This window comes from Dermacentor andersoni, chromosome 2, assembly GCF_023375885.2.
Source record: "Dermacentor andersoni chromosome 2, qqDerAnde1_hic_scaffold, whole genome shotgun sequence".
NCBI lineage: Eukaryota > Metazoa > Arthropoda > Arachnida > Ixodida > Ixodidae > Dermacentor > Dermacentor andersoni.
In genome coordinates this window covers 152,193,422-152,212,693 of record NC_092815.1, presented here as the reverse complement: position 1 = coordinate 152,212,693, position 19,272 = coordinate 152,193,422, and the positions used below count along the sequence as shown (strand labels likewise).

Genomic DNA, 19,272 nt, shown 5'->3' with positions numbered 1-19,272 from the left:
ACGGTAGTACTGTTCAACCGAAATAGCATGAGATCGCCCACTTACCTGTCGAAAATGGAACTCTGAGAGAGTGCGATGGAAGGGGAAAAAAACATGCAGTATTTATTCACTTCGCGCGACAAAAGTGTTATTTTCGTTTGATGCCGCGGCGGCCTAGCACGACGACAGCGGCCTCAAACTTGCTGAAGCTGCGTGCCAGCTTTTCAGCCAGCCCCCTCTTCTCGGCAAACACTCGCATGGCAGATCCCTCGTTGGCGTTACGTATTCTCCGTGCACGCTCGCAGTAGTGCTGCAGAAGTCCCAGGGGCGCATTGTCATTGCTGGGTGCCGGAGTTTGGAATACTTTTCGTTTGGAATAGAGTTAACGTTATCGCGCCCCTGTTCTCGTCGCGACGATTGCATTCATTAGGCTGACGTAACGCATAGCTTCTGCCACTGTCGGGCCTGAATCGCCCGTGCTGTTGCTTTCCATGTCGTCCGTATCACTGTCGCTAGGCGACACTTCGGCAACAACAGAGGCAACGATGGCGAAAAGTCGAACCTCGTAGCCGACATGTCTTCGCGGTCGCAGCAGCGCTGCCCCGAGCAACTTTTTCGCATTCCAAATGCCATACACCGTAGTCGACAGCAGATCCTTGTCGTGTGCCAACGCCTACTTCTTCGTGTCACGTTCGATAGCACGGACGATGTCTAATGTTTCTTTTATGCTGAGCACCCGGCGTCTTTTTTATCCGAGTTTCGGCATGACGCGAGTTCTCACGTGCACACCACAACGCTCTCTAGCACGGCGCCGAAATGATGTCAATGTTGATGTGGCTTCACGCGCAAACGCACAGGGCGCTTGGAGGCCGTTGTTCCGATCTCTGAGGCTTGTTGTTCTGCCAGGCCGCCCGATGGAGACGACGCACCGCCGTGTTTGCGCGACGAAAAGTTTAAACGCTACGTTTTGACCGATGCGTACGCAATAAGCTGGTACGGTTTATGCGGATACAAAACACATTATGTTCAATGCCCAGTGAGTTGGGGATTTGACTTTACTACTTTTAAAACGAAACTACTATTTAAGCGGGTACGGTTTAACGAGGTTTTACTGTATAAACAGAAACGGCGGCACCCACGCAAGTGTAATGTGGTGGTATCTTACGCAATTTGAATGCAAAACAATTGCATTTGAGCACATTTTGAAGCCCGTTAGCCTTCCGTGAGTAGATATCTGGGGTTATGTTCCGGCAAATATTGTTGATACGGGATTGTAGTACAGCGACATCTTGTCGAGGTATACCTAAAGCATTGAATCCCATGGGCGTTCGCCGGGGATACGAAGCTATTTCATTGTTGCCAGAATTTCGTAGTCACGGGATTTCGTTATCGCGGGTTGCGTCGGTATACATAACTCTTTTCAGCGGTGCCGTTATGTTGTTTCGCTGTATTGATTCAATGCTAAACGCATTACCATCAACATTCGTTGTGAGATAGATCCTGTGCAATTTTTATTTTTTATCCTCATTTGCCCTGAGTGCAGCAGAAAGCTACTGGTGTTTTTCGCCTTTTATTCTTTCTTCTCGCATCAAAAATTAACAATTTTTGGTTTGTCGCACCGTAGCTACTATTTTGGTTACCAAATTAAGTTTTTGCCACAGTTGGCAGTGTTATCGGCTGCCGTATTTACTAGATTGTAACGCGAGTTTTTTTCATGATTTTTCTTGCTTGAACTCGGCCCTCGCATTACACTTGAATAACTGCAAAATTTACAATTTTACAACAGGTATTCTAAATTCCGTGGATTTCGACACTACTTTGGGAACCTGTACTTTTACGTCTCGGCTTAGTCCATAGACATGTCAACCTAAGTCAAAACATTTTTGTTGGAATCGATGCCATTTTCACTGTGCTTGTGACTGGGGTACTCTGAACTGTAACTGGGGTTATGGTTACGGTGCTGCATTACCTTGCGGCCTTTCGTGCTTGGACTGTATTCATTCGCAATGTTATGGCGACACAGAGCGTTTGGTATGATGGCTGCTTTGAGAGACAAGTAATTTTGATGGCCGAGGAGCTGGCAAACTCTACCGCAGCTCGGCGACTCGACATCGATGAGTCGACGATTGTCGTATGGTAGCACCAATGGGAGGCCCTTTGCAAGAGCGGGGCCGGTCGGAAGAGCCTCGTAGTGGCCTGGTACTGTCCCCAAATGAAATGGTTTTGCGGTTTTAAGAAGTGCTTAATCGCAAACAAGCTCGACTGCACAGATGGCTTGATTCTTGGGCTATCACTTTCGGAAATAGTTTCACTTTCACGAGACTTGCCTCGTTTCGGCACCGAACCCCTCGAAGTGTACGGCCAACAGTGTTCTTGACACTAATAATGAGCTTGGTACAGTGCCGTACAGTGCTCGCCCGAGAATACCACCCAAGGAAAGCTCTGTCTCCTTTGCAGACGATGATGACAAGTGAAGAGAATTCATTTCCGAATTGATTACTTGAATAAAGGTACCATTTCCTTTTCCGTTCATGTCGTGTTACATTCGCGGTTTTATTCTGAAAAGTCAACTCTCGTGTTACGATCATGGTTGCGTTACATTCGAGTAAATGCGGTACATTTCAGAATTTTGTGGCTACTTTTTCTCCCAAAGACCTGGCAACCCTGGCAGAAATGTACCACAAAAGCAGCTCTGAAGCAGCGGACAGCCAAGTTTCTAGAAGATGGTGCCGACAAAGCGCAAAATTGTCTCTCTTGAAACAATGCTGCAACTTTTGCAAGACTCAAAGAAGTATGAGCTTGCACACACTATGATATTTACGATTCTACAAACCGGGAGCGCCATAATCATGAAGACTGGGACCAGTGGGCATGCTGACCAACTAGTGCCCAGTTGATGCTTTGTCGGGTCTTAGTGAGTGAACTTAGTTTGGGGCTGAGTCAGCGCAGATCTAATCGGTGGCAGCACGACACTTGGACAGCAGACAAACTAGTTTGGCAATGAATGGAAGTGTACGAGATGGCACCAAAATTGTTCACAGCTGCCATTTCGGCAACACACTGTACGGCTGCCTCTTGTCCCGTAAGCCGTTCAGAGCCACACGCCAGTCTTTTCTCGTAGCCTCAAGCAGCCTCTGACAAGACTAGCTTTGGGTTCACTTGGCAGGCGGGAAAATTTCATCTGGCTGGTCACTGCTGTGCTGGCTGTCTAGCTGGAGACGCATTTCCACAAATGGCAGGTAGATATGGTAGGGGCAATGGGTGTCACAGGAATTGCTGTGGGCCTCCCAAGTTCAATACATTTGGCAAGTAGCAAGTGATGCCGAACACAACAGCCAAAGGGCACCTGCTCTTTACCGTCAGTGCCGACCGCAGTCAACCTGCACTGCGCCCATGATGGCAACATGCGGAGCAGTGATGTCGAGTCGCGTTATGCGCAGTCCATGCTTCAATCTGGCACATACATTGGCCTTAACGAGTGGGTGATCACCCACAAAACCGACCCGGTGGTAAAGATGGGCAAACCATTGTGTTTTCTGGAGAAAAACCGGAAAGAAAAGCTTTTTTAACAACAGAAGTTTGCCGCAAAGTACATTATGGCCCCCTATTGAATTCAATTCGATGTTCGATTTGAAATTTACTATTCGGTGTTGCCACACTCCTTGTTCTCACCATTCTCCAGCATTGGCCACTCCTAAAGAAAACGCCAAACTAGCAATAACAAGCCAATGTGAAAGAAATGTTTCTGCAGCTTCATTTCGAAAAGAATGGATTTGGAGGCTGATATGAAGCATAAAGTAGGCACACTTGCTCACACAGCACACCGAATTGTCTACAGTTCTTTGTGCTGTACCTCAGCTGTTATTGGTGGTGGAGTATTAACTGGGCACTTCCTTTAACTGTTTCCGTACTGCGCCCAATGGGCATCGTTAGCCCTTTAACTATGGTTTGAAAATCCAGTTTCGAGACTCTCCGCACCGCTCTCAGAGGCACTGCACTATCAAACGTGAAGGAGGAGAACTATTCTTTTGTCTCCTAAGCAGTTAGCCTTTTTCCCCCAGGCAGTGATATTTCAATGCGTTTCGAAGTAGAAAGCAAAAATGGCCACCCGCTATAGATGATTTGAAACGCAGCTTTCGAGGCTTTCCACGCCTTTCACGGGCACTCTGCGCCATAGGGCGTGAAGGAGAACTATATTTTTGTTTTCTAAGCAGTTCGCTTTTTCCCTATCAGGCGTTAATTTTTTAACACACTCCGAAGTTTGTCGATCGACAAAGCAGAAAGCAAAAATGGCCGCATCTGGGAGCAGCTTTCGCGCTTCGAAAGATTGCAGATCTCACAATTCCGCTGCGTTTGTGGCTGATTGTATCCATGGATCGAGCATCTAGCGAGTCTGAGCGTGCTACCCTTTTGTTGGACTTTGGCTCTGAGACCGACGACGACGCAAGCCTGCCCGGAACATCAACGGCCGCAGCCTGGCATGCCAAACTGTAGGGCTTGCACTTAATTTTTGTAGTGGGATACCTGTTCAATGAAAAATTTTTGATTTTTTTCGGAGACTGCCAATTAGACGGTAGTACGTTTTGTATATCTCATAATTTTTAAAATATTTTGTCTTAGTAAATACAAGCATGTCTTTACAAAATTTGTTCAATTTTATCCTACAATCTTGATTTTGGCAATTTATATCTTTTTTATGACATACATCTCGTTAATAAAAATTTTATGCGTGAAAAGTGCACTCATTTTGCCTTGTGTTTAAAAGTATTACATTAAATTTTGAGTGCAGTAGTTCCTTCAGAAAAAAGAAACCTGGCATAACCTACAAAAAACACCAATTTTCCTCATAGTAGGGAAAGAGGTAAAGGGCCCCTCACCAGGCCCCTTAGCAAACTTTTGTTATACGCTGGAAATTGTTAGTTGCCCTTTAAGTAGCGTTCAGCTGCAAGTATTTTTCAAATTGGTTCATTAATAGCTGAGATAGAAATGTTTCTGTGCCACGAACCCATGATTTCAGGAGGCCAGCGCCACTGCCAAAAGAGGCACTCTCTCCATGTGCCCCGTCTAGCCTCCGCAAGCGAAATTCCTTCCATGCGTTCTCCCATACCGGACCTTGAGGATTGCGTGATGCCTTCATTTTTTTTTCTCTTTTTTTTTTTTGCACGGCGAACTTCCGCTGACAGCGTCACGTGTGGGCTGTTTTGTTTGTCTCATTGCACGCAGCGCACAATTTTGCATGCTGTGCACAACGACACCTGACCAACAGGATAAGCCAGTGCTACACGAGTACTGAGGCAGACACAAGCGGATCACAGAGCATGATCCCGCGCTGGAAAATGGTAGAATATTACATAGTTTCGGTGTCTGCGCGTGCGACTGCGTGACATAGGGAACAAGCAAACGAAACGGAACTACATCTTTCTTGCTGCAGTGCAAAGTAAAACAAAAACACGCAGACGTTCGGTTTGTGCATTTTATTATTTCTCTAAGCTTTAGTTCGTCTAAGCAATATATTACATGAATAACAGATGTTGCCTTGAATAATGGTAGACGTCACGTGTCACCACGAGCGACGTCACAGCACAAACGTGTATGTACGCGCACTAGCACGTGTACATTATCCTGCTGGCTGGGAGTGCGGCGCTTGCAAGGAGAAGGGCAAAAGGAGTTCTGTTTGAAATTTAAGCTCTTTCCGGGGCGCATAACGATGTAATACTTAGCAGACACAATCGTTAGCGTGCATTGTTTGCACGGCGCTTCTCAGCTCAAAATGGCCAGACCTGGTGAGGGGCCCTTTAAGAGCATATTAGAAGTAACCGTCGAGTCATTAAAGTGCGCTGATTTTCGGTAGCATTCACTGCTGGTCAACCTTCTGTAGCACTATCCACGTAGAAGCGCTGCAGGTGAAAAGGACTGAAATGCACACCTCTGCAAAATAGAAATGTCCACAACAAAGCTGGCAGTTGCCACATTGTAAGAAAACTATACCCAGAACAGTGTAGATCGAAGGTAAATATTAAGTTGAGTTAAATTTTCAAGTGGGTGTTAGAAGGCTCCGGTGTGGCTTAAATTTCATTGAAGCATGCTTCAACGTGCATGCTTTGGTCCTGCATACGCCGCCTTTACATATCGTCCCGTTGCTTTTGCTTAGCTTATAGTTGACACTTGTTTACGATGCGAGTTGGAAATTGCCCCCACATGACCGGTGCGCTGCCCGTTTTGTGTGTGTCCCCCTTGTTCAGCTGTCGGGCTACCAGCAGCTGGTGTCGCCTGTACTGGAGCCAGAGGAAGCACTACAGGATGCACGCAGCTACGCTCGCGAAGTCACCAACTACTCCAACAACCTTCATCGCCTGAACCAACTCAGCCGACGGGAGGCGCAGCAGGCGAGTTCCAGAGTGGGCCAAATCAGAAGGCTTTGCGCTTTCGTTTTATAGCAATGCTAGCTATTTTAACATGGACACTGAAAACATGTTCATGCCACCATTGCCTCCGTGCCGTCCTGGGTGCTATATGGCGCATGTGGGGCCCACACGTGGTTCGTTGGAGGCCACATGATCTGCTGCAGGTGCCAGGACAAGCATGCAAGGGCAAGCCAAGAAGAGTGGTGCTTGATGCACGCCGTCTTCCTGCGCACCCATTTGGAGGTCGCATGTCATGCAGAGTTGCGGAGGTGCAGCGCAGTTAAGATAATCGAGGGAGCAGCAGCAAGGAGCGTTTGTTTTGGGACAAGCGCACGCACTCCCAACTGCCGGGGCTCCTCGTCATGCCAGAATTATGACCACAAGTGCCTTTGTTTTATCGATTGAACTCTGTTCATGTGTGTCTGTGGATGTGTGACACGCTGCTTTTCTTTTGTTATTACAAATTTTCATAACAATTCACACTGCCCTTAAGTTTATTAGTCTTTATGTAATGCATTGCTATCACTATCAATGTTCTGTCTTTCAGGCAAGACTGTATTTTTGTTTTATATGGTCTGTAAGTACAATATTTTCATTTATTTTGTCACCTTTACCAATATACTACAGTGAAACCTCGTTAAACCGTAGTTGGCTGGAGCTCGAATAAAGTACGTACTAAACGGTAGTACTGCTTAACCCTTTGAGGATCAATGACGTAAATATACGGCGCCGCGAACGAAGTTTAATATGGTTGATGCCATATATTTACGGCGCCGTCTGTACGTTTAAAAAGCGCGCCAATTTCTTAACCTTTTCTTTTCTGTCATGTGCTGCCACTATGTGGGAATACAGGAAACTTTTTTCGAGCGCCTCCCTCTCTAGGTTTTCGTTGCATGGTTTGTTATAGCGCTAGTTTGCTCCCGCACATCTATATAGTACCGCTCGCTCATTGGCGCAGGCGCGGACGGGTGGTGGTTTGGGTTTTATTCCGCGGGCATTGTCAGCTTCTTGTGCTTGCAAAACTGATGGCTGTCTCGTTACTAATCGCTCAAAGGGTGACCGCTTGTTTCTCGCTCGTTTAGTGCTCACGGGGGTGTGCATGGGAAGGATGCTGCCGTGCATGTGTTTCTGCTGCTTTTTCTTTCGGGGGGGGGGGGGAGGGGACTCGCGAAAACTAATTGCCTCTGGTTGGCGATAATATGAAGATTAGGGGAAGTTTGTCACACGTTGTGCTTTTTTGAGGGGCACACAACCACACAGTTTTCTTGAGTGTATGCACTTACGCAGTTCGATTACGCTATGAATGTACATATTAGTGTAAGAGCAGGAACATTTGAGTCTTGCGAAATATTCTCGTGTGCGCATTTTCAAAGCCTTGAACTATAGCAATGCATCAAATTTTTAATTATAAGTTTATTTCCTTTTTCATTGTTGTTATTCATGAATGAGGAGTACATATATACCAATGCAAAAAAATTTTTTTCCAACTTTACGGTCACCCTAGAAAAATTACGGTAAATTTTTTTCGAAATAACTCCCTAAGAATTAGAATCTGCAATAAAAAAAATCGACCCTGGGCCGTCGTATATGGCGAAAAAAGTCAACTCTCAAAGGGTGGGTTAATGGGGGAAGAAGGGTTTAGAAACATTTTTTAAATTTTTGGGCTAAATTTAGTAAAAATTGTCACCCAGACAGTTTTTCATGCTGATTTCAAAGATATAGTTACTTTTTAAATTGACTGAGTGGTTCCATATATAATTAAAATTAATCACCATTGTTTATCTGAACAATTGTAAGAAGAGTACCAGCCAGACTGTTTATAAAGACATATGGCTAGATACTACAAAGTGTAAGCAGCACAACTGTAGGACAACTTTTTTTCATATTGGAGGTATTACCAATTCTACAGCAATTTGAAGTTCGATCTCCAGACATGGCAATCATGTGGTCCATTTATAGCCAGATTTTATAATTTACAATATCAAAATTAGAAGGTCTCCTAGCATTGTGTAGTACACACATGTAGCTACATGCCACTGCTAAAATTATAGTTCTATGTGCCCTGAAGACCGAGATAGCGCTTCGGCAAGCTTAAGAAACACAAAAGAGATTCTGAGAAAACTTGAAAAAACAAGATGCACTTATTTGTGTAACAGAACACCACAAAATATTTGTATATATACAAGTGCTATTGCATTAGTAGCCTCCAGGAATGTAGTCTGTCTGTCTAGTGTCACTACGGTGATGACTTCTGAGCACCCACTGCAAGTTTTCAGTAGCTGCATGCTCAGCAGACGTAGCCAGCATCTCGTTCGTCCCGGCAGCAGTGTCGTCAATGCGATGTAGTAGTTTTGATTTTTGGTCTGTAGCAGGAGTTGGCGCTAATGCTTAAAGTTTTCCTTGAACTTCACTGTCAATACGCCGCAAGAATTCACGCTACAGAATAGTTTTGTCATGCCGAAACGTCGATGAAACGCGGCTGTTGTCAGGAGCGCTTCAGGGGACTAGGCCTAACACGCCATCAAGATCGTAAGAGTTTCATACAATAATTACTAGAGGGAACTCTGGCACTGAAGTTGTTGTATCACCATGGCTATGATAAAAAGTCCGTGGATTTGTCTGATCTTCGTGCTTGTGGATTGAGACATTCTTGTGGCTTTGTATATTACGCTATATAAACCTTATTGTCGTAAATTTCAGCGCAATCTGTGCTCATCGAGGTGCAACAGACACCGCGAACACGCACAATTGCTGTTAATTGCAACGATTGAGCTTGCCCAGGTGGCCAAATCGAAATGCGCCAAGCGTCTCAAGGCACTGGCATGCTTGGGATAAATTTATAAGGGTGTTTCATTCGCTTGTCGATACATGCATTCGTGGCTTAATGTTTTCAATATCGGGCTTCTGTGCTAGAGTTCCTGTGTTCGAATCCTGTCGTCGGACAATTTTAATGTTTATTTAATTATTTATTACTCAGTACATTGTTTAAAATGACAAGTTTACAAAGTCGTAAAGCCGTTTGAAGCCAAAATGACGAAGTTTAGGCAAATCCATGTACTTCCCATAATTCCCATGCTAGTACAACCGCTCTCGTTGCAGCTCCCCTAGACACTAGCGCCAGAGTTCCCTCTAGTAATTATTGTATGAAACTCTATGATCGCGATCTCCGGTGTCGCTCGACTGCGGGAGCGGGCGGGCTAAATATTGTCTGTGTAGCGTGAGCGTGCACACACGTTACGTCACGTTGGCGAGAACAACAGCGTCTATCATTAGACTGATGGTTCGACACACTGGTGTAGCCAGCGTAACCGGACGCAGCCAACGGACTCCCACGTGCACCACGTCGAGTGACGCTCGCCCGTGCGCCAATGACTTCGGACTATAAATACGCCTTATCGATGTCATCTAAAAGCGGCTCGGCGGAGTGTCGCTTCTCGACGTTGTACGCTGACTTCCTTTTCCTTTCTTTTATAAATTTGAACTTCGTAGTGAACTTCGGAGTCGAGGTCGGCATCGCTGTCAGCATGGGAGACCTTGTTGGCACGCACGGCATGTGCAGAGCGGCCGGGGAGTGATGCGGACGACACCAGTCTAGTCAATGGTGTTGCTAGCTGAGGGTCACGTGCCTTTGCCGACCAATTACAGCACGCATTGGGTCTTCTTTTTGAGGTGGAATTTCTTCACTGCCAATGTGCAGACGGAGCCAGTGGTGGTGGGAAAATGAAGACGAGAGACTGCTCTTTCAAATGATATACGGGTGGACGCGACTGAATGACTGTGGGGGCTGCCACGCGTCATGCTAACAGTGCTTTTTTACGGAAACGTGGGCTTAATTTAGCCCACACTGGTGCCAAAAATTTATATTACGGCTGAAATATTAATTTAAGATCCGCAATATCTTTCGAAGCGGTAGAATAATAGTTGGAAATTCCAAAAATACTGTTTTCAAAATATTGATTTCTTTAACAATTTTCTTGGTCTCGAAAACCAGTGTCCCCCCTTAACTGATATTGCATGAGATCTTCCACTTACCTGTCAAAAACGTAACTCAAAAGAGAGTGCAATAAAAGGGGAAAAACATGCAGTATTTATTTACTTCGCGCGTCAAACATGTTATTTTCGTTTGATGCCTCCGCACCCTAGCAGCGATGACAGCGACCTCAAACTTGCTGAAGCTGTGAGCTAGCGTTTCAGCCAGCCCCCTCTTCTCGGCAAACACTCACATGGCAGATTCCTCGTTGGCGTTGCATGTTCTCCGTGCATGCGGGCGGTAGTGCTGCAGAAGTGGTGGGGCAGCTTTTTCATTGCCGGGTGCTGTTCTTGTCGCGACGATTACATTCATGAGGCTTGGTGAGCAGTGCTACAATGCTGCTGACAAATTCTTTGAAAAAATAAAGATTTTTGCAGGGCATCTTCATTAAAGTAAAATCTTGTTCATTTCGTCATCGTTAATCCAGGAGATTGGATAATTTGGACTTGTCCTCTGGTCCCAGCAAGTGTAGACATTAATTCATGGCATCAAACTCTCATTAATTCAGACATTTGGCCATGCACCAGTTAATTAGTAAGACCTTCAGAACATGCTGAGTGCGGAGCGTCACAAATGTGCAATGCAAGAGAGGACAGGAGGGGCTAGAACCCAACTAAAATGAAGCGGCGAGGTCCACGACACCAGATTTGCCAGCAGGAACCACAAAAGAACAGAAGGAATGCCTGATGCCCTTTTATTTATGTGCTTGCGGTTTTTCATGATGCCACATTGTTCACGGGCTTTCAGAACTGTATAGTTCCCATCCATGATTGCATTGATAGGTAGCACAGGTTCACCTGCACTGGTTTCAACGAGCAGTGGTTTCATTTTGATTTAATGCAAGCCACCGGCAATATCACAAACACGGCAAAAGGCGTTGAGGATGAAAAGCAATTCTACTGCAGCCTGCACAATGGCATGAAACCTGCTGGCTAGATCGCCATGGAGGATTAATTGCCGACCTTCCGTGGGGGCTGCAAACTTCTGAAGCCAGTTTTCCCCTAACTCAGATAAAAAACGTCCCTGAATTTCCACACATTTTTGCAAGATGCGGTTTTTCAGTTTGCCAACATGTCTTCTGTGAAGATAAACTTTGGTTTGTGTTGTGCAAATAGATGGCAAATTTTGTCATTTAAATTCATTTCTAAGCTCTGTTCAAAATATTTTAATGTAATAGTTTTGCGGAAACCCACAAGGTGGAGAGAAGTAATTAATAAAGGGAGAATGAGACATCCACCCTAACGTAGCTTGCGGGTTTCCGCAGAACTATTACATCAGACTCTTGCCTTTCCTTTTGTGTTGTTGATAAATTCGACTTCGCCTGCCATCTGCTAGCTACCTGGTTAGCTCAGATGTTAGAGCGGCTGCCCCGGAAAGACGGTGATCCCGGGTTCGAGACCCGGACAAGGACGAATTTTTCTTTAACTGCGAAGCTTTTCTTTTGAGGAACCTGTATGGGTTTCATTTGTAGCACTTAGCTACATTTGGGTGGGTGTCTCATTTTCCCTTTATTAAAATGTTTTAATATTTGAGTCTGAGATGATGATCCATGACACTGAAGGATAAGCTCATCTCTTCAGAAAATGTGGCCGAGAGAAAAAGAAAACCAGCTGAAGGACAGTGTGATTGTTGTGATACCGGAATATTTGATATATTTTAGATCGCTTTATTTCACCATATTGGCACGCCAGTATGTAACAAATGTGTACCTAAATGGTGAGGATAGCGGGAAAAAAATCTGCATTTCAGCAGCTTTTAAACAGCAGATTAAAGATGACACTTTAGTACTACAGTTAAACCTCGATTAACGAAATTGGTAAAATCAGCAATTTGCTTCGTTATATCAAAATTTCGTTGTATTGAAATTGAACTTTATTAAAGTTATCCATATCCTATCCTGAACCTTTTATGCAAATAAGTACAGTCACCGATTGATTCCTCTTGCATGGAAAGGGGCCGTGAAGTTATCCTAATTATTGGGCAATCGAGAAAAGTAAATTTGAATGAAAAAACGATTGCTTTTGATGAAATTGGGAGTCTGTGACGAATGATACCGGTTTCATGCCTCGTCGACAATATCTTCAGGTCGGCAGTATGAATTAACTGAAGCCAGCCACACTTTTGCATGCACTCCACCCCCGCGGTTGATAGTGTCACCCGCACTGAGATGTCGCTATCATAAAAAGCTCCGGCAGCAGAGAGCCAATGCTTCGTTTGCCTCTCACACCAGCAGGTTACTGACTCAAGATTGCGCAATCTCTTATACTAAACGCGTGAGAAGGCAGCTTACATGATGCCACGCCGTCTCGGCCTGCCCACTCTTTGAACATGCAGCAGATTACCTCTAAAGCAGGGTGCGCAGCTGCATATGCGCTCAGCCGTGCTTACAGCCATGCGCAGCCATGACTGACATGTGCGCCAGAAATTGAGGCACGCGCCAACTTACCCCCGACTCTGCCGTGCGCTTGATCACGTTACCGCGAGCTCGCTGCCCTCCCCCCTGGTCCCTTTGCTCGCATGGGCGGCACTGTGGAAGCCACCATCTTTCTTGTCTCATCCTCGGACGCTTGCACTCGTACCTGAAGCAAACAGCACGTGGTGCACAATAGGATCTTATCGCACTTGGACGTTGTACGGAGCATGATGCAGGTCCCTCTTGTGACACGTGGTGTACAATAGGATCTTATCGCACTTGGACTTTGTACGGAGCATGATGCGGCTCCACTTCGCGGGTCCCTCTTGGGACACGTGGTGCACAATAAGATCTTATAAAACTTGGACTTTGTACGGAGCATAATGTGGCTCCACTTCGCGGCTCCCTCTTGTGACACGTGGTGCACAATAGGATCTTATCGCACTTGGACTTTGTACGGAGCATGATGCGGCTCCACTTCGCGGGTCCCTCTTGCGACACGTGGTGCACAATAGGATCTTATCGCATTTGGACAGTGCACAATAGGATCTTGTCGCACTTGGATTTTGTACGGAGCATGATGCGGCTCCACTTCGCGGGTCCCTCTTGTGGCACGTAGTGCACAATAGGATCTTATCGCACTTGGACTTTGTACGGAGCATGATGCGGCTCCACTTCGTGGCTCCCTCTTGCGACACGTGGTGCACAATAGGATCTTATCGCACTTGGACTTTGTACAGAGCATGATGCGGCTCCACTTTGCAGGTCAGGTCTCTCTTGTGGCACATAGTGCACAATAGGATCTTGTCGCACTTGGACTTTGTACGGAGCATGATACGGCTCCATTTCGCGGGTCTGTCTTGTGACACGGCATGCGATTTAAGAGGTGCATTTTGCAAGCAGCCGCTTGTAATTCAATAATTTGACTATCTGCATCCGTGCAAGTTTCCATTTACTGTGTCAGCATTCCTTTGCGATAGCAGTGAAATTTTTTTATATTGAATTCGCATACAAACAGACTTCGTTATATTGAGGTTCAAAATACATGGTGTTCTATGGACAGGGGGTTACAAAAAGTGAAATACTTTGTGATATCAAGAATTTCGTTATATCGAGGTTTAACTGTAGTGCAGGGAAAAGAGAATGCACATTGCTAGTGTGAGAAAAACTACTCATGCGCACTGTTCTGCACGAGAAGGCACCAGTCGTTCTCGTGCCATCTCTACTTGCCACAACTGACTAGGACTTGACTCCAGTACTCGTTCGCATTGGCTGATAACTTTTCAAAAACAGTTCTCAAAGGATGACTTCGCTTCTGCACTCAGCGTCTGCATGTCGGCTCAAGTCGTTTGTGTTACCTTGCGAGAACAACACAGTATCCTGGACAACACAGCATGTTTGGACAACAACAAAGTGCCAAGACTGACATGGAATCTTGTTCTAATTGTAAGGAATATGGGTGCCGGATGTTCCTTGCATAATATAGTAGTGTCAAAACAGTGTGCCGCTATACGACACTAGTGTAAAAGATGTCCTGCAAGATTTTCTGACGTTCATGGCATGCAGCCACGCTTATGCTCTTTCACATAACTTTCAGTGAAGCACGCAGATACGCATCCACTCTTCTTTTCTCCAAGCTGAAACTCGCCAAAACACGTGATCACTGAAACTCTGTCCTGGGTTGCTCTGCATGTTGGTGGTTCGTGGTAAACTTAAGTACCATATTTGCACAATTCTAACAGGCCTCAAATCTAATGTGCACCCAATTTCTGCTTGCTTGAAAACAACAAATCTGCACCTGAATGTAACATGCACCGCAATGTAATATGCGGCCGAATTGTAAAAGAATATTATTGCATGTCTGCACTTCATGTTCAGAAAAAATGAGATGGGCAGAATTTACCTTCACAGAAGGGAAACTTTATTTAAAGTGAGGTTTCATAATGAAAGAGGCGTGTCATCGTTGTCGTCGTTATTTGCACTTCATTGGCTGCAATTTACCAAGCACACTAGGCGGTGTTTGAAAATACTGCTATCACTTTCATCAGATTTTAGGTGACTCTTCGTTCTCCAAATATGCGACTGAGAGCGTTCCTGGCTCAAGAAACAGCACAAGAAATGCTGACGGCCCTATACACCAATGCTTCCACTGTTGAGTTGTACAAAAGTGATAGTATCTTCGAAAGTGATCATAGCCAAGCAGAAAATGAACCCACAGCAACCTTCAAGAAGAGATGCTCTCCCACCATGTCGTAATGGCGGTGACACAGCGTCTGACAGTATGCTGTTGGCAACGCCACAAGCATTGCGTTGGTTTCTTGTACCCAATTGTAAAGTGCAGGCAATCTTTGGAGCCTTCTTAAAATTTTTTTGGAAAAGAGGTGCTTTTAGATTTGTATAAGTACGGTACACACGTGCATAGTCAGCAGCTCAGCACTGCGACCGCTTTGTCGCACTTTGCGCTGTGTGTCCACTTAGGCTGAGATTGCTGCTTTCTATGGTGTGACAGCATCCTGTTACAGGTAGGTATTTCACTCAAAGTGGAGAGAAAACCACAGCACAGCTTAAAGTACAAACAGCAATACTGTAGTGAAATAGCAGTGCTTCATTAATGAACCTAGGGCACTCACACACTGTCCTCTGCCTGGTGAGATGCATTCACTGCGATGAATTAGAGTGATAAGTTATACTTTGCCTGATTTTGCAGTTCATTTGCGGCGACAGAAATCAGAACACCCCGCCACATCACCAGTTCTATGTATTAATCATTGCGGCGTCGCAGCAGTGCTTTCTCACATCTGCGAGTTTTTCTTTCCTCCATGCCATACGCATAATTTCTTTAGATTGGATAAATTTTCCTTTCTTTTTTCAAACAAGACACAAAGCCTCTAGATCTATGGAAGTTTCACCATGGTTGGCAGCACTGCCATTGGCTCATTTGTGACAATATAATCGGGGTGAGTGCGTCAGTAGTAAAAAGCATGTCTACTTAGATGAAGATGCATGTTTTGCGCTGCTGCCACATTATGAAGGAAGCCTCAATGTTCTTGCCGGTGCTTTTATCAGTCACGAGATGATAGTTGCAGCTTCCATGCTGATTTTTGGCAAAACAGAAATGAGTGCTAGGGATGTCTTCAGTGAATAAAGCTGTGTAGATGTAGCAAGCATTTGTTTTTCTTTATAGATTTGATAATGTGACATTCGTTTGATTTGAACATTTTCTTTCCAGTCCCATGAAACGCGGATAAGAAGTTTTGTTGTTGTTGTTTTGCTTTTTCTGAATAACACCATCACATGCTCACAATCAGTGCGTAAAAGCAGCCGAAATTTTGTACTACGTGGGATTTTTTAGCCATTTTTCAAAATGCGGTCCACACGTATGACATTGCAAATCTCACTGCTGTGTGCAGTTTTGTTTGGCTGCTAAGCCCAAGGGTTGTAATTTTCTATACACACAGTTTCTTCATGGATCATGTTCACAAAACATGGGAACGTCAACATTGGAGCTGTTCAAGTTAGGAGTGTAAAAGCTAGAACCGTACTGCATCATTGGCAATACCAGGCAGCAGTGATCGAGCCTGAGATTGCACAGAGGTATAGTTGACTAGCGAGGGGCAGTTCAGCTTAAATTAAGTATCAAGGTTACCTGTAGTTGGCAAGCTGACTACGAGAAGTCATTGTGGAATGCCTGCTACTTTGCTTGTGATGCTAACAGAGAGGAATGGAGAAAAGTTTATAAGCTATACAATACTAGGCTGCTCAGCTTATACTTTCCAATTTTTGGTGTAATGCTAGCGATGAATGCTAACTTTGGTTCACCAAGGTTGTAGTTACGCCATAAATGTTCTTGTCCCCATCTGTTCCGCGATTTTTTCGCAAGCCCGATTTCGATAAAACAGCTTTTGCTTCCACCAACTTATGTTTGACTCTGCCGTTAACTACCACTCTGCTCGTGTTAACGCTAGATTGGAAGACATTGCCAGACGGTGACAGAGGCAATGGATTGTGTATGCAGGTTAACCTGCATGGAGCTGAGGATGGCTCTTCTGCGGATGAAGACGCTGGTGCAAGCGGACCGACCTCTGCTGCCACAGCAGCGGGCCCCGATAGCCGCCGCTTCTGGGCCACCTTCTATCGGCTGCGCTCCATCTGCTCACGGCTGGAACGCCGCATGCGACTGCACGCCTCCCCCATGTGGGCGCCGCCCCATGTGCCGACGGCTACAAGGAGCGGCGCGTCCCGAACGGCACCACCGAGATACATGATGCCAGCGGATGCGGCAGCTGCGAATCGTCGTGCGAACAGGATGTCCTCTGCTGGTCCATCCATGTGAGTGGGCAAGAGTACTGGGGAAGCTCATTAATCGTCGAACACACAAACGTTTTGCAATACAGTATAATTTTATTATAACAGACATGGACATAAGGACGTATTTTACTTAAAGGAGTAACTATAGGTGTGGTTGGCACTGCTATGTCTTAGTGTGTTTCCTGCTGCTAAAACAACTACAAATGCAAGATCTGAGATGGAATCAGAGAGGAAATCAACTACAGTTAAGTACGCTGAGCGTAGGAGCGATGCAATCCTTTGAGAACTGTTTTTGAAAAGCCCGAGAGGGCATTTCACCATGTAAGCTGCCTTTCCATGCACTCTGGCGGCATCGTATTCCGGTGTTTCCAATTTCGTTTGTTTCCCTTTGCCGTTGTAAAGCACTGTGCAATAGGAAAAGAACAAAGTGTTTCTCGGGCCACTTGGGCCCTGACAGCTCGATGCGTATTGGTGCTGGGTCCGCAACTGTTCTCTCCAGGTGAGCATGTGAAAACTTGCCACCAAAATGCCCTACTCGAAGAAGCTGCTTAACGCAAGCTGAATTTAAGGAGTGCGAACATCAGCTCGTTGAAGCTGCAAAAAAGCGCAGTGTGCGTCTTGGGCCACTAGTGCCCCTCCAGTTCAGCGCACATCAGCGTTTCGTGCTGCAAGAATTCATGCAAAGCTTCACATTACATAGATGTCAACTACAGTGGTCATATTTTTGTGATATCAGGTTGTATATAAACAAAGTTCTACTTTATACAACTGCACTGTGCAAGTTTTTTCTTTAGGCAACTATAAGAAACTTTGTGCTTGAGCCATTCTTGAACTAACCCAAGAAAGGGCACTTCACAACCAGGGAGACATAGAAGAATGGAAAGTTGAGCAGATTGCATGCTTGAATCACATACAAATCGTGATGCTATATGGACTGTAGCATGGTCCTATCGCAGGAGGATGTCTAGGCTAAGCACAAAGGTGACTGGACAGGCCGGGCCAGCAATGAGACTATTCCTTTTATTCACGAGAGCATGTGGCTTGTGCAATCTGCATAGCACCTAATAATGGCAGAATCAAGCTGGGCAAAAAGGACAAGGGTGCCAGTAGAGTTCGAATTGTTATTTAACCTTAACCAGCACAAAAAATACAAAAAAATGAATGAAACCGACACAGCGCTGACTTGCATTATTTCAGGAAGAGCACAGGTTACATGTGTGGCTTCCACCTTCACAGCATCGTGCATATGCATAATATGGTAAAGAAGCCAAAGAGATTTGTACCTTGTGTCTTTGATTACTTGCACGAATGCAGTGAACTCTGAAGGTGCAAACAGCAAATACTACAGTGGACTGTGTGGTGCAGCATGAAGCGGGACAAGGGACACAGGAAAAAAACTAGGAAAACCAACTAGCCTATAAATACCATCACCCTTCTAAACTGCGGTGGATCTTCGTTCATACGTATTGCAAAAACGCACGATAAAAAAAGAACATGCTAACCGAGAAAATGTGCTATCTGCAGTAACAAAACAATGTAACAGACTCAGCTGTAGTTGACATCCACGTGATGCGAAGCGTTGCACGAATCGTTGCGCACGAGCCACGAGACGCCTATGCCAAGCTTTGGCGGCCCGAGACACGTGTTGTCATCTTCCCATTGCGTGGTGTTTCAAGATGGCGATGGGAAACCGAAATGAAATGAAGCTGGTGGGCGGTGCCGTATGCTGCCAAAGCAAAATGTGACTCTTGCATTGCACCGCCTGCAGCAGGGAACGGTGGCGCATTTGGATTACAGTGCAGTCCACTTATAATAATATCGAGAAAGATGAAAAATATGATCGTTACAACGTAGTCCCTTAGAACCAATTAAAGTTTCTTGTCTGTCTGTCTGTCTGTTATAACCGATGATCGCTATATCTGGACTGCAGTTATCAAAAAAAAAAAAAATTAAACGCGGAACATACCTTTGCAGCTCTGAACTCGAATCCGCTACTGGATCTAAAGAATAGATGATGTAGACAGTAGGCCGTGAAAAACAAACTTTATTTCTAGCGCCAATGACCATGTCAAGGTTTAGGCACGCCGAGATAGTCCGAAATCTGCACTTGCTTTTGCGGCAGCTTCAGCTTCACTACC

General features: G+C 45.3%; 1 protein-coding gene across 3 annotated transcripts in view; it reads left to right on the top strand.

The window, feature by feature from the left end:
- LOC126540579 (activating molecule in BECN1-regulated autophagy protein 1-like) overlaps positions 1-19,272 on the top strand; it is a 150,369-nt gene that overhangs the window by 53,908 nt on the left and 77,189 nt on the right. For 2 of the 3 annotated variants that reach the window (XM_055076136.2, XM_055076135.2), the window contains exons 7-8: positions 6,222-6,365; positions 16,842-17,155. In XM_055076136.2, coding sequence (XP_054932111.1) covers positions 6,222-6,365; positions 16,842-17,155 — 458 coding nt within the window. The remainder of the gene's footprint in view (positions 1-6,221; positions 6,366-16,841; positions 17,156-19,272) is intronic. The other variant, XM_050187417.3, reaches the window with a different exon arrangement.